A 17,040-nucleotide genomic window follows, 5' to 3' on the forward strand; every position below is an offset into this window, starting at 1 on the left:
GGACGATAATACTGGAAAGTTAGCTGCTACTATGTTTAGTGAAGTGGCAGAAAATGCATTTGGTTGTTTAGTAGTTGAGTTGATGGAACATACAGAAGAGATATTTTTTAAAATTTTTATTCAAAAATTGAGTTTGATTATAATGAATTAATTAAAAAAGAAATTGGGTTTTTATTAATTATGTAAAGCTATTTAAATTTTATTTTGCAGGAACATCGAACATATATTAAAAGCGTTGTGGGGAAATTATAAAAAGAAATTTAGAAAATTCAAGTTTATGTAGATCTAAAGAAACCGAATGAGAAAAAATATAGGCATTTTGATGTCCGCTCTATTGAGGCAATGCAAGATGAGGAAAATGTTGGATTGTCATCATAGGCATTTTAATGTCCTCTCTATTGAGACAATGCAAGATGAGAAAAATGTTGGATCGTTATCCTATAATCAAAATTATTTCAAACAACTTTCATAAATCTATGGATGATGTTTATTTATAGGACTATGTTATTTATAGTTTTTATTAATACTCTTCTTTTATAATATATCACAGCGTATAATTATTTATAAATTACATAAACATTACATCGTTATTTAATTAACTGAAAACATTACATCCTTATTAATAAAAAATTAGTTCTTAACAAAAAAATATATATATAAACTAAGCAAACATGAATTGCACGATGCTTTCACCTAATGTATATATATATTTATATTTATATATATACGGTCAAACAAGATATCAGTATATGTCATCAACGAAATTAAACACTATATATATATCCAATTATCAATAACTAAACATCCTTTTCATGATCATGACTAATAAATAACAAGTATATCGTAATTAATATATATATATATATATATAGTACAAGTACTGCTGGCCGTGTAGTCAACCCAAAATTATACATATACTTGGCGTCTTGGCCTTTATTTACTTCATAATATATATGCAGCTGATCTCAACGTCTCGTCGAGTTATTTTGAACGAACACAACTCGTTAATTAGTCGTTACAAGCAATATTCTTTCAACTCACCAAACTTACAGTGCATGCGTGCAGTACATGAGCAAACGACAATTTATGAAAATTCGTACATGACCGAACTATGCATGTATGTATGTATGTATGTATGTATGTATGTATACATGATGTGATAATTAACAAGCTGTAAACAAGAGATGTGCATAGGACCGGACGTGCAAATGCTCACATGATGAGCTTGCATGTGAAGCTCACTTAATTAGGAAGTTGAACGTCTGGGATGACAATTACCTCAACTGGTATTTTGATGGCCTTGAGAATAATAAGTGGAAGGCCCGATTTCTCCCGGTTCATAACCTAGCGTTCCCAATTTGAACAGAATCAGCGGTACCCACACCTACAAGTAAACAAGTACTTCATGAACTTGCACCTCATCATCATCATCATCGTCTATATATTGTGATAGTCACGGTTTGCCCCAAAAATTTTCAAAAACTCGTAAAAGAAAAACTTATGGTATTGTTTATATGAGTCAGACTTTATATAAAAAAACTAATTTTTCGCCCAAAAAATTATTTTCACAATTCATCCCCCTATCTACTTAAATGATATTCCGAGTCCACCCGGCCTGTTATAAGAAGCTATACCCTAGAAGCTAGTGCTGGGCAATAACACGGTGCATGGGGGTCGTGGTGGTAGCTAGGATCCGGAAGGAGAGGAGGAGGTACTACTGGTACTACCGGAGATATTGGAGGGGGTGCAGGGTGGTGGTGATAAGGATGACGTGTTACATACATGCAGGTGAAAAGGTGGCGGATCCATTGATTTAATTAACCTACACACATGTTTTAACTCGATTAATGTCTTACAATTTACGCACACATCATGAGCTGTGTACACAAGATGATATATATATATTTATATATATGCTACGTGCAAGGCACGTATCCCCTTGTACATAGCGTCCGGTTGGAGAGAAAAAAACAAAAATCAAATATCTTTGCAAAATCATACGATAGTAACAATTCATTAATTAAATAAAAGTTCTTTAAAAGCAGATTCTGAACAACACCTAATTAAAAACACTATTATTTATATAAATGGGCTAACATACAAAATCATCATTCAATTGACAAGTTCTTGAGAGTTGCATATTTAAAATCACCAAGTTTATAAACATAATTTTTTACATAAATATTATCAAGTTTATAAGCAACATAATAATAATAATAATAATAATGCATGTTGACGTTACAATCAAATATAATTGTCCAATATATGCATGGCAGCATGCGTATTATGTTGTACAGTATGTAGTAACTAAAAGTCGACGAATCCAAATTTGTTTGTTCAATAAAAGAGTCGGATAGAAATAAGATTAGTAAGTCGTGTAGCATATGTTAGATTAATAAACCGATCGACGCTGCAAATGGTGATCTACAGTGCAAGGTAGAAAGGATAGAAATGTAAATAAGATAGAGATCAAGTAATAATGCAATATGAAATAAATAATTTAGTTTTACTCACCAATTACGTGCATGCTAGCTAGCTAGCTACATGACTTGATCGTCACCACATGATATGCATAATTATATGCTAGCTAGTTTTCTAATTTAATTTGGACTTTTCTCCATAAATATATACATGATAACATAGCTAGCTTTATTCCTATCAAGACATATTATTCACTAGTTGCAATTTTTTTTTTTTTTTAAAGTGGCTCTATGGCCATTGCTGCTTTGTTGAGGGCTCCTGCTAGTGTATTTCATGTGTTTTTTATTTTTTATTTTTTTGTTGCTTTTTCACTGGCTGCAATTTTTTTAAAAAAAAAAAAGTGTCTCTATAGCCATCGCTGCTTTGTTGAGGGCTCCCGCTAGTGTCTTTCATGTGTTTTTTTTTTTTGCTTTTTTTCACATGCATTTTTTTAACATTTTTCAATATATATTTTTTTAAAATAGACAACATCATTAAAAAATATTTCTTTAATTACCAAATAAATATAAATATAAATATATAAAAAAAAAAATCCCAGAGGGAGGCAGCAGGAAGACTAACATTTTTCAAAAATAATTGTGCATGTCTAGTATATATATACGTATGAGCTTATGTGACTATGTCATGCTGCACGCACGCCAACCCATCTAAAAAAGTCAGGGTCATTTTTTGCCAATACACTAAAAGAGTTCAAAATCTTTAGAAGATGAGAAAATATATTTGCAATTGTGGATTGTATAACCGTTGGGTAATCGTTTTAAAAAAAATGAATAAAACATAGGACCCACATGAAAAAAAATTAATGTTTAATAGTAGACCCCACTCTTTTTCAAAGCGATGACACGACGTTTACACACACTTCACGATTGTATGTATAATTATTCATTGAAGATACTACACGGCAAAGGATTTTTAATGTCATTTTTTGTAATTATAGTAAGCTATTTATGTACTTTTTTGTAAAATTGAAGTCCTAAAATGGCACAATTGTTATAATAGTCAGTTACATAGGGGTATATGCGGAATAAAAAGTGTCCAAAGAAAATACTATTCATTACTGTTCATATGAGGATTTTAAGATATAGGAGATATATATATATATATATATGCAGTAATCATAAGATTTGAAACTATATATATATATAATTCTATACACCACACTCGCTCTCATTTTATATTTACCCCACTATATAAAATGTGATACATTTATTATCATTGAATGATCATTTATTAGATCATTCTAATTTATTATCCAATGGTGATAAATGTGTCATATTTTACATAGTAAAATGAAATTGATATGAGAGAGTGGTGTATAACAGTACTTTTATATATATAACACTAAACATTCTGACAAATCTTATAACTTGAACGAGTTTTGAGGTTTAAAACCACTACGCATGACTACGGCTTAGTAAAATAATTGATGTCAAGTTAACTGAAATTACTAATTGGACTTCTAAACATGACCAGCAACTTTTCTGGCGTTTTAACATCTTACTTTCTAATTACTTAAGCGAATCAGCATGTTTATTAAAGCCACAGTAGAATGCATCGTCACCGTACAGTCGTATCAGAACACTTGGGTCGTATAGCTGTATTAGAACACTGTTGGAGCCTCCAAACAACACCGATCAAGGCCCAGTCGACTTAGTGGACCAGGAATGACTCTTTCTCTCTTTCTGGTCTGTTGTGCGATTTTTCCAGCATCAACAATTTGTTATTAAAAAAACTATTTTTTTACCATTCATCAAACACCTCAAAACCTAAAATGGCCACAATTTGATCTAGCTGCGTACTCCTGATCGGGTTGTTGTTGCCCTTTTTTTGTTTAAATATTATTTTTGAAAATTATATTTTGAATTTTCAATGATTATGAAATTCTAAAAAAAATTCTACTCATCATCTTCACACTACATACTATATATGATTTTTAATTTTTTTTCTTACCAAATATGCCGTGTATGTGTGTAGAAGAATTCAATTAGTTTAAAAGAAATAAAAAATTAAAAAAATAAATAAAAATAAGTATAATGTGAAGTGTACGGAGATGATAAGTAATAAAGCCCAATTCTAAATATCTGATGAGATTGAGAAAAATCTTTGAAACCCCTCCAGTCCAAAGTCCAAACATACCCACATAGCATGTATAAAAGATTGGTTCTTTGTGGGCTTCTCGAATTAAATTCTGGGCCAATAACTTCATGTAGTCTGCATATATCCAATAGGTTGTACCAATGATGTCGGAGCATTGATCCTGCCTCTCTACGTTTTGCCAAATTGGGGTTGGCTCATGGAGGTGGGTTTCGTTTTCAAAAGAGCTTGACAAAGGAAGTTCACTCTTACTTGGGCTTAGAGAGTTGTTTTTTATTTGGGCTCAAGGTGGTTGGTTTTCTTATTCGAGCTTTATAAGGTTGTATTATGACTTGAGCCCAGAATGTAGTCACGTTATTTGGGTCTAGGCACAGGAAAAGAGAGAGGGGAGCCACATGGTCGTGTGAAATTTTGATTGGACCGAAAACTAGCCAAGTCAGCGGGTGCATGTACCATACCGGAGTAGCCATGGGGTCAACAGAAAATCTAATCGTCCAAAATACCGGAGACAGAACCAGCCATTAATACAGCTAGTTTACGTAGTAAAATGTAGACCAGGAAAAAAATGTACTCAGACGTTGAAAATCAACGACCAAAATTAAGCCACAAGCTCCTGTGCAATGCACACAACCATTTACTTACATAATACACTGGCCTGACTTGTCTACCTTATAAAAGTCCTCATGATGATGTTTGGCATGCCCATTTTTATTTAATATAGGAAGTTAAAGTCTTTAGATTTCTTTTTAGTGGAATGAAAGAAAAGTCACCGAGAATTCAATTTAGGATTGGTTTGGTTTCATAGGTGTGATAAAATAATTTTAAATAAAAGATAAAAATTAAAAAAATATATTATTTTTTAATATTATTATTTTATAATTTGAAAAAATTAAATTAAAATTTTAAAAAATTATAATAATAGAATGAAAACACTTTTAAATTCAAATGGTACAAGAGACTGCCATCATCATTTCATTATCATCACTTTTATAAATATATATATATATATATTTCACTGTCATTGTCTTGAAGTTGGACTGTTGTTTGATCTGACATTCGCTTGATCTAACCCACCAGCAAGGTGGTTCATGTGGTGAGGAATTGAGTGGAGATTAAAATAATATTATAAGTTTTGAAGTAGATAGCTCTTGTTCTTGTCAAACAGAGAGAGAGAGAGAGAGAGAGAGAGAGGGGACGATGAAAGCCAGGAGGAGTGATCAGGAGGTTGGCTTGAGCTGATCGTGTACTAGTGAGGAACATGATTGTTGAAAGAGATGAAAGATTTCAAACATATGTAGGTCCGTTTACGGTAGGAGACAAATATTATGTATGTCGAGAGACACACAGATTTCAAACCTTGACCTTTGTGTGCTCGTTTTTTAAATCAATTAATATTGCTTTTTTACTTTTCTTTTACTAATTCTATCATTGTATAAAACTGTCAGCTAGGCCGAACTTTAAACCCTCGATCTTATATATTAAGGGTATTTTACTCAATACTAATTAAGAAATGAAAATGTTAAATGTATTTTAAAAAAAATTATAAAAAATTTATTTCTCCATTCGTTAATTATTGATAACTAGATTGAAAATTATGAAATTTAAAATTTAAAATATAAATTAAAAAAAAACTAACAAAATGAGTATTATAAATAAAAATATAAGTAAAAATGTAAGTATATATAGCATTACTCATTAAAAAATATTAGAGCTAGCTAGCTGTACTTTTAGATAGTTTAATTAATTTATCAACAGTTTCACGCCGCTTATAAGATTATGTTTGGCAACACAACATATGATCTCAAGTATTTTAAAATATTTTATTCACAAATTTCATTCGAATACAAAACAATATTTTCAATTTAAAATAATTAATTTTTTATCTCATCATCACTTAATTATTATAATTTTTTAAAACTCTCATTACAAAATATCAAAAATAATAATATTTTTTAAATTTTTAAAAAATATATATTAAAAAATTATATTCAAATAATTTGTTGACTTTATTATATTTTTTTTCTCATTTTCTAAAATTTAATAAAACTTCCTCGCTCAAACTCTTCTACTACTATATATTCATAAAGAGAAATTCTATTTGCAGTCCTCAAGTGGGGACTGCATGTGCAAGCACATTGTTAAATGAGAGAAAATATCATTTTAGGAAGGATAATTTTATAATTTTAAAAAATTTTAAAGTTAAAATAGTTTAAGCTTACATTACAGTCCTTAAATAGAGACTGTATCTAGCATTACTCATTCATAAATATAGTATGATATTCTAATTAAGCATCCAAACGGCCTAATATATTAATCTCTTAATTACCGTCATTCTCTCTTATCTTTTATAGGTACGTACACGGCCAGGCCAGAGGTAAATCGTACTGATTGACTTGTTCGTCCTAATTGTCAGTACCGTGACAGTACTCATATTCCTTCCTTGGAAGAGTTGGAATCTTCGAACATGTTTATTGAGCTGATCTCTGGCTGAGCATTGAAATCCCAATAATAGACCCTCAGAGCTAGAGGCCAGGAGCTTTATCTTTTGGAAAAAATTACTCTCTCTCTAACATATCCGCTTGATAGAATTTTTTTTATTATTTAATAATTAAAGTAGTAATTTTAAATAAATATACTTTTTTAATTTTTAAAAATATTAAAAAATATAAAAAAATATAAAAAAAAAAGAAGAAAAAAAAATTAAAAAACAAAGTGGTCAACTTGAGCGGGCTATTTTTATGATGTCATATATAACTTCTTCATCCAGGTTTTATAGTTGCTTAATTAGTTGGGAGATAGAAAGCTAGCAGCTTGGCTGGCCGACAATCGACATAATATGCACAGTTTATAACCACAGACAGCTGGTTGATGCACATGATTTGGTAGCAGCCCGGCATGAAAAAGAATTAATATATAGAAGTTGATATTATAATATTATATTGATCATGTGGTTGTGGTGTGTCTCATAGCTGCGCTAGTACCGCGTGCACACGAACGTACCCATGTCTGTCACGCCCGCACAAGCGAGACCGGGAGGAATAACAAAGGTCAAGTTTATAACGATGCTGATCATCTTGATGTGACACTCTTCTGTATGTCTCACCAAATACGTTTCACCTTCTTCACGCATTTAATTTTTATATGTCTTATGTAAGAAAATCTATATCCAAATTTTGGAATCATCTTTTAAAATTTTCACTTGCTATATATCTAAATTAATGATTCATTATATAATCTTATATATATATATATATATTAGTTTATTCCAATATTTTGTAGATCAGAGTATACTCATACTCATGGATGACAGAAAATTACTAGAATAATAAAAATTGACTCATGAGATTTGTAAAATAAGCTTATAAATTTGATTAGTTTTCCGAAAATATATTTGGAGCTCATGATCAGCATTTAATTGGAGCTCATCATATATAGGATCGATCGATGGAGTAGTATTACTAGTTAGTTAGTATATTATAAATATGTGAAAGAAAATCTTGATGATCATTTCAGTTTAGTAAGAATTCTCAACATATCGACTCCCAAATCTTATCGCGCGAGTTTAAGGAGGAACGATATTTCTTATGATCTAAATATATACTTCATATATGCTGCCTTGGAAATGGAAAGAAAATCTCATTAAATCTTATAAAGTAGTAAGGCTATCTAGCTAGCTACTGCAATATTTATATTATATTATTCCTCGATCTACTTAATTTCATGGCATTCTTCTTCCCTTGTTGTTCATTTGGTCACCTACCCAGAAGGAAAAATCCCAAGTTAATTTCCACACAATTATATGTAACTCATCTCATCTGGCTTACATTACAATCATCTGCATGATGGAATATAATTTGACGACGTTCTTATAATTTTTCAACGTGGAGTCGCGGGTTGATGTAATGTTTTTATTAGGTGAGATTAATTCACTAATTAAAGTAGTTGATGCTTAGTACTGTATATACCAAAATAATGTTATGTACGTATATTATCTCATTCACACACACACACATATATGCATAATGCATTATAGTAATGTTACTCTTAATTATCTTGGATCAATGAACATACTGATGGACTCATATCGCGTTTAATGTGGTGTATTTTAAATTATTTAATAATGTATAAAAAAACTAGTTTTAAATGTGTCATATTAATTGATGTGATTGCATATGATAAAAACAAAGATAAAGAATATATATCATTTCTTTAGTAATTTAATATATAGGCGTGTGTGGATTAAAATATTGGTCCAAGCTGAAAATCAACAGCCTTGATCAGCTTGGTTTACTTTGAATAAAATTCAAAATTTTGAAAATCTTTCATCTTATAATTATCAACTTTTTCAAATTCTCATATAAAATAAAATAAATAATTTATTTTTTTAAATATTAAAATAAAAATAATTTTAAAAAATAATTTTTAATAATATATTTTTTTAACTTTTTAATTTTAATAGAATTGATATGATTTCATTGATTTTGGACTAAGAAAGACAAGAAGAAAAACCCTGACTCCTGATCTGGCATGCTTAATTTCTGGAATTTTTTATATAAAGTTTGTGCCACACCTTTTAAAAGGACAAATAAAATCGTTGTTCCGGATATTAAAGCAAGAATACCGGAAACCATGTCCATCTTCCAGCTTTTTTAATAGTAGTACTCCTCCCCGGCCCCTCCCTTCCTTCTACCAGCTGATTCTTTCTTATATATCATTTTAGTTTTTGTAGAGATCGAGGGAAGCTTTTGCATCAAGCTCAAAGCATTGCCAAGATTATAACATGGGAAGAGCTCCTTGCTGTGACAAAGCAAACGTCAAAAAAGGCCCATGGTCACCAGAGGAAGATGCCAAACTCAAGTCGTATATAGAGAAGAATGGCACCGGGGGTAACTGGATCGCTTTACCCCAAAAGATCGGTACTTACTTGATGCTCGTTTTCCTCTATACTATTTTCTTAATTTTCCTAATTGCTAGAATCAAAATCTAATTCAACTGCAGTGATCTAGCTTGTTTACATCTCACGCCATATTTAAACTAGCTGTTGCATGTACGTTAATCGATATCAGGCCTTAAGAGGTGCGGAAAGAGTTGCCGCCTTAGGTGGTTGAACTACCTCCGCCCAAATATCAAGCACGGAGGTTTTTCAGAAGAGGAAGAGAAGATAATTTGCAGCCTCTTTATCAGCATCGGAAGCAGGTAATTTTTATCGTAGTCTATACCGATATATTTATATATAACAATTTAGGTGGAAGACAGATTATCGTCTTCAATTCTATATTTTCAGCGCCTTAATTTGTGTTTACTCTATAAACTTTTTTGTTAATTTGCACGAACAGGTGGTCTATTATTGCTGCACAGTTACCCGGAAGAACGGATAATGATATAAAGAATTACTGGAACACAAGGCTGAAGAAGAAGCTTCTTGGCAAGCAGAGAAAAGAACAACAGGCTCGTAGATCAGGTAGCAGCCTAAAGCAGGAAATGAAGAGAGGGGGTGGGAATTCCATGGTTCCTGATAACAATATTAACCAAAACCCTTACTGGCCAGAGCTGCCTGTGCTGGCACCCATACCATACTCAAACCAAGAACCTCGTTTTAACGACCATGCTTCTATCAGAAAATTACTCATCAAACTTGGAGGAAGATTTTCTGAGGTTGATCTGCCAATCCATCAGGAGCCAAGTACTCTTCAATTCACAAATGATATTTCCGCCACTGAACAAATATATCAGGCTGTGAATATGCCCAGTACTACTTCTCCCATATATACACTAAACAGCAATGGCAATCAATTTGCACAAGCCCAGTCCTATTTTGATGGGGCAGAATTAAATGCGCTGCAAGGACAAAGCAGTTTTCCAGCAGAACTCGAGGAAATCGGATACAACAATCCACAGGGAGTAGATGGGCTAGAATTCTTATGTGGGGATGACATGGTCGATAATATAATTGGCACTAGCAGTACTTCTGGTGGAAGTAACGTTTGGGGGGAGATGAGGACTCTGGTTTATCCTCCAGTACTACTAGCTTCCAACCATGAAGGTATGCAACAAGGGACACTACAGGAATGTGCTTTTGAAGAGTTGAGGTACCCTCATGCAAATTAAGGTTCTGTACATGGTAAAATGTCTAGCAATATATATATATATAATAGGAAAGTGGTGTTGGATTCTCAGAGAAAACCCTAATAAACTCATCAATTGTCATATGTTGCTTTTTGTATGCTTGTGGATCTATATCCATGGTGACTATAATTTGTCTACTATATTGTGCGCGATTAGCTCTTTTTTACTGTATTTTTCAGTCTAATTAAGTTTCCTTGTTAGTACTGAATAAGGGGGGATTTGCAGCTTCTGCTCTATAGTTCATCGGCATTAATTGGGGTTAAATTTAGAGCTCGCACTTAAAAAAAAAAAAAACGATCGAAGACATGATTGGGTTTGTTGTTATTGCTGGTTTAAATAAATACTTGTTGGAAAATCATACAAGCAATTGTCTATGCAGTATTCTTGTAGATAACATAAATGCGCATAGCTAGAGAAAACCCCAAGAAAATACTGTATCTATAGATGATCTGATTGCACGCCTCTGGCATTTCGGGCGCCAGTTGCTAATTAAGCTTCAAGTTTTTAAACTTTCTATGATATTGGCCATATGGCTGCATTAATTCATAACAAATATATGCATGCATGGCTAAGACATTAACAAAACACGTGAGAAAGTCTACATCCTCATTCCTAAGTGATCATGCATGATCTTCGAGAATTAATGTGATCATTTGGTTTAATTTAGTGATATTCGAGATCTTGTAATCCTAGGGGTTGGCGTGGTAAAGGTCTTGGTTTAGGTGGTATACTTCCTCCTCCGAGGTCTAAGATTAATCGAATTTTCTTGGGTGCAAACAACCTCCAGGTGATACCGAATATTTTATCTCTTAAATGACCCGAATTGAACTTGCAAGAAACTGATCTTTACCGAGCTGGGTCTGTACACTGTGCCAATAAAAAAAATACCAAGCAAAAAAAAGTGGTAGCTAGTGTTAGCACGTATCTCATTCATAATGAGGTTACAGGCATGGATACCTAAAGCGGATAGTTCATGATCAGCCAAATTGTTCTCACTTTTTTCTTCCTATAATATATGCTTCCCGTAGGACGTTTTAGAGAAATCACCAATACAATTAATGAAGTATTATACTCTCTTTTTTTTTTTTCTTTTGTTGGATGGGAAAGCTAAATTTTTTTACCATAAAAAAACCTTAAAATTAATTGTTAATGGTTTTTAATTTTAAACTACAAGTCACTATACTGAGTAGTTCCGCCCTACATTAGGCGCGGCAGTAGTACTGTCTGAGAGCCGATAGGTACAGTCATTGAATGCTGGTATAAATTAACTCTGAAACGCAGTACTCTGATGGAAACGAATGAAGAGCACAATAAAACAAAAGAGGCATACGACAACAACACAGTTCGATCCGAGTGCATGGGTTGGTTTGATCATCAAGACAGCTTCCTCAGATTTATTGTCGTTCAAAGCTTCCATTGATAGTGAATAGTACTGGATGATCAGTTTTAACTTTTAAGTGTGTGTACGTGCGCGCCGCGATATATTGCTCTGAAAATAAAAGAGTGTAACTGTGTAAGTATATATATTTTTATTCAATCAGATCAAGCATTTGCACATTAATGCATATATATATATATGTATGTATATACATCATGTGAATTTTACCGAAACGGTATCATGCTGCATGATTTATATATCCTAGTATTTGACTAATTGCAAATATAATAGGGGCTTGAGAGAGTTTGCACAGGCAGAATTTAAACGGTTGTAAGTATGATCTAGAAGATCATATATATAGAGAGAGCAAAACAAAAAATAAAATATCAGAAAAGTTTCACACGACGTGATCTTCGATCATCTTGCATATATGCGATCGAGTCTTCTTATAATTGCGCGCAGACGTTTCAATATCCAAGCTCTCGGATTTGATATATTCCTCGATCGTTCATCAAGCTGGCCGAGTGAGATATGAAAAAAGGCGACCAAACCTAGCTAGCTAGCTATCAATCAGTACATGATACATGTCATATATAATATATATATATATATATATATATATATTTCTCGAATTAATAAGCAATTTTAAACTTAATTAAGTGCCATGCATATATATCAAAATAAATGCTTGAAACTGATTGCTACCTAACATGAATCGAACGATCTTTATGATCTAACTATCAATCATCATGTCAACTCAGTTGCATATAAATATATATATATATATATATATATATGCATTTGATTATAATTAATTAGGGTTTCTTCATCACATTTCAATCAACATGATCAAGAATAACAGATCGAATTATTGATTGACTAGATTTATGTTGTTTAATCACCACAATTTCGATTAATTTAGGACTTTAATTTCTCATCCAATTTCGATTAATTTATTGACTAGATTGTATATTATAACGAGGTGCGGCGCGCTAGCTACCTGTTATAGTAGTAGTACTTCTGATGATCTTTTGATTCTCTCTGATCATGATCGACATTCAAATTTACCAGCAAAAAAAGAATTATTAGTACGTACTTACGACGGTGCCACAATTAATTTGTCGCTAAATAAATGGTCAAAATAGAATTTGATATTGCAGTTCCTATACCACCAGAACAATATTTATTGCTAGAAGCCCAGCTAGCCAACTTAATTTCTGATAATATTGCTGGAACACAACTTGCTATATATATATATAAATATATATATTTGCGCGCCTAGGGTTTAAACATTATGGCCGCGGGGATCGATTGAGCTAGCAGGCCGTAAGTTTTCCCATATTTTGTCATTTCCTTTTTGTAAAGTATGATATTCTATACAAATTTCATTTGATCAGGCGAGAGAGAGAGAGAGAAAGAACAGCATGATTTGGAGGGTCGAAGTCATGCATATATATATATATATATATGTGTGTGTGTGTGTGTTTGTGACATGCGCAATTAATGCGCACGTACATGATACCATTAATTAATTTGATCATATATAGGGAACAAGCCCATCTTCATGATCTTCTTGTTCTTCTTCTTTTCGAATGTCTTTTGTAGGTTAGGTTTTTATAGATCTGTGAATCATGTGTTATATTAACTTCCGTGTGAGACTTGACCTTTTTTCGTCAAATGATTAAAAAACCTTCGACGACAATAGGAAAAGCATCAGTACTTGTATGATCCTGGCCTGGCCTGCAAGGCCGGCCGTTCTTCATTATATCAGACAAGTTGATCAGATGATATGATCGATGGAGAAGATCAAAAGTCGATCAAGTTGATCATGGAGCAGATTAATTAAGCTTCTAATTTACAAAACCCAAATGATGTCGATCAAGCTTGTTTTTGCGACTTAATTGGTTGCTGAATAATTAGCTTTTGATCATGAGGAATTAAGGTCAAAGCAGATATATTATCTTACATGGCTCATCGATCCTGGCCTTGCTAGCTAGCTGTAGTGTGTGTATATATATATATATGGTAAATCAAAAGATGTCGTTTTGTGTTGACTATATATAAGCTGGCATCATTGTTTGGTAAGCTATGATCATGATTTGTTAGAATTTGTTGACACAGTTTGAAAATGGATGAAGATGTTTTTTTGTCCTTTTCAAGTGATTCAAAAGGTGGGGTCTCATTAGCTAAACCTAGCTAGCTAATTCCAAGTTCAAGTTATAAGAGCAGAACGTACAATAAATAACGGTACCAGAATAATTGGCATGTTGCTGTTCCTCACATACTTGCATGCATGCGGAAGTTTCAGGTGCATGCATGTCATGTGTTGAGTAGTTAATTTTTAAAATAAGATCGAGAATGATTAATCCAACCGAAGCATAAATTAATACATCTGCATGTGCAGTACCCATTAATTGCACTCGGGCATGCAATATTTAAGTGTAGCTAGCTAGGTAACAAATTAACTTTGAAGTTGTTATACCTAAAGAAGAAGATCACCAGAAAAAGGCAAAAAAAAAGGAGAGAGAGAGAGAGAGAGAGAGAGACTTGTACTTTTGCACTAACATTTATGAATTATTCATATTTCGAATTTTCCCAAATATTTTTATGAACACCAAAAAAAAAAATAATAATAAAGTCAGCATGATATATATTAATTTGAAGGACGGAGGTAGCTAGCAACTGCATGATATATAATTAGCTCATGATAATTGTGTCTCTGATCTTATATATATATATATATATATATATATATATATATAGAAGCCACAAATAAAAAGAAGAAAAAGAAAGATGTCCTCTAAATTAATCTAGCTAGCTCACTGATGATCACATGAGATATATTAGAAGAACAAATTAAATTGTATGCTATTTTTCATTCTGAATATTTATATATATCATGACTCATCACATGATTTGTATTATGACGCTAGCTAGCTAGCTCCAGCAAATGAAGGAGACAGTTCCAATTAGGTTATAATTGACTGCTGATCTGTGATCAATAACTATCAAAATTAGGATGAAAAGCTAGCTATCTAGGCCGAACACATAATTAACAAATAAAAAAAGGTACCTCATGTTCTCCAGTTCATAGGTCATGTCATGATGACTAATTTTCGCCCCAGTAAAATAAGGAATATCCCTCTCGAAGAAGAAGCAGAACACAAAAGGCTATCAAGAAAAAACCAAAGATAATTGGTGATCAAGGCACTATATATATATATATATATATATATATATTAAAAGTTCCTCTTTGAAACGGCAGATCCCATAACGTGAGTTTAATAGAAGCTAATAAGAAGATGCGGTTCAAAGTGAGCGCATGACATCCTTGCGTCACTGTAAGAGGAGTTCTATCGTCGTTATGTGCAGTTTTTTTGGGATCAAGGTCATCAGTTTCTTTAAATCTGACATTTAATTTATCATATTTTCAAAATGGTGCATGTCTCTCACATGCCACTATAGTCTCAGTGTTTGTATTTTTTATTTCCTTTAAAGTTAAAAATGCAGATCTATTGCTTTTTAAACTGTAATTCACTATTTCTCTATGTATCTTTTATGTTTTCTATTATTTCTTTTGTTTTAGATTAAAAAAAGAAAAATAATCTCTTAAATTTTTGTCTATAGAGTATGTCTTTTACTCCGTCTTAGAATAGAGTGTGAGGTTTGTTAAATCTTTCTTAAGACAGAGTGTTGTTTCTCAAACAATTTATCTATAGAAAATTATAACGATAGACTAGACTATGTCAATCATAAAAAAAATTTATGTATTAGAGAGTTTTAATAGTAATAATTAACTTGTATTACGTATGTTTGAAGTTAAAATTATAATGTTTTGTTATGAATGAATGAATTTTTAAAAAAAAAAAAGAAAAAGAAAAAAATGGACATCCGTAATTGAGGCTTAGGGCCGCAGGAGACAGCCCGCCCTAGCTTAGCCATGTGTACAATACCCAAACGACGACTTCATTAATTCCCTACTTTATCATTTATTTATTTTTAATTCCCCACCCTCGTAATTATCATACCAAGCCTCCCCATTTTGCCAGCTGGGTATTGTTTACTTAATGATAATGACACTACTAGTACTAACACGAGAAATTCTTTTCGTTTTCGTCCTGCTTTTTATACCTATTAATATATATATATATATACATATTTATATATACAAACTTGAAATCGTAAAACGCATGCATGTAAATCCATGCCAATAACGGACTGCAATTATAAGATCATGACTTAATAATATATTGGAAATTATTCCGTCGGTGGCCTTGCAGCTTTCTCTTGTCACGAATAAGACAAGGGATAATTCCATTTCGTGGGAATGTAATATACATATAATTTATAATAAACATAATTTATATATTGTTTTCTGTCTCATTTATATGTAATATACGTATAATTTATATAGTTTGTACGTAGTTTGGTTGTATTTCAATTTTATTTTTGTATACAAAGTATACACGTATGCAAGCATCACCGGCCACAGGGATTATATATTACCTATGTGATATTAAGAGATTGAAGAGGATTATTATGTGATCTCAAACTTGTCAATAGAAAAGATTATTATGTATGCAGATATACATGAAGCCGGCCCTACTGGTGCTATATTATTGGGCTTAAGACTGGGCTGGGCCTTATCCATGTTTCACCCCCAGCCTGCAGATCGGCCCAGACTGTTCGTTCACATTTTTTTTCTCTCTGTTTTAAATGAAATGGAAAAAATGGCCTCTCGTTGATAAAGCATTGCTACAGCCTAAATCATTGAAACGCAATTTTCATCCTCGGGTTATTATCTATACAATTTTAATATTCAAAATAAAATGGAGAGTAAAATTGAAATCTGCTTTGGGACTGGGTCTTAGTTCTTATATGAAATCTACTTTATTCGGCCTCGTGAAAAGAAAGGCTATTGCAATGGGATCAATGGCGCTACCAGCTTTACACGATATTGA

General features: G+C 32.3%; 1 protein-coding gene across 1 annotated transcript; it reads left to right on the forward strand.

Annotated features, from left to right (window-relative positions):
- Positions 1-9,193: 9,193 nt before the first annotated feature.
- On the forward strand, positions 9,194-10,843 carry LOC109013472 (transcription factor RAX3-like). The gene is made up of 3 exons (XM_035695569.1): positions 9,194-9,491; positions 9,642-9,771; positions 9,912-10,843. The coding sequence occupies exons 1-3, from the start codon at positions 9,356-9,358 to the stop codon at positions 10,681-10,683; spliced, it is 1,038 nt and encodes a 345-aa protein (XP_035551462.1). The 5' UTR covers positions 9,194-9,355; the 3' UTR covers positions 10,684-10,843.
- Positions 10,844-17,040: the final 6,197 nt, after the last annotated feature.

Source organism: Juglans regia, chromosome 11 (assembly GCF_001411555.2).
Source record: "Juglans regia cultivar Chandler chromosome 11, Walnut 2.0, whole genome shotgun sequence".
Taxonomy (NCBI): Eukaryota; Viridiplantae; Streptophyta; class Magnoliopsida; order Fagales; family Juglandaceae; genus Juglans; species Juglans regia.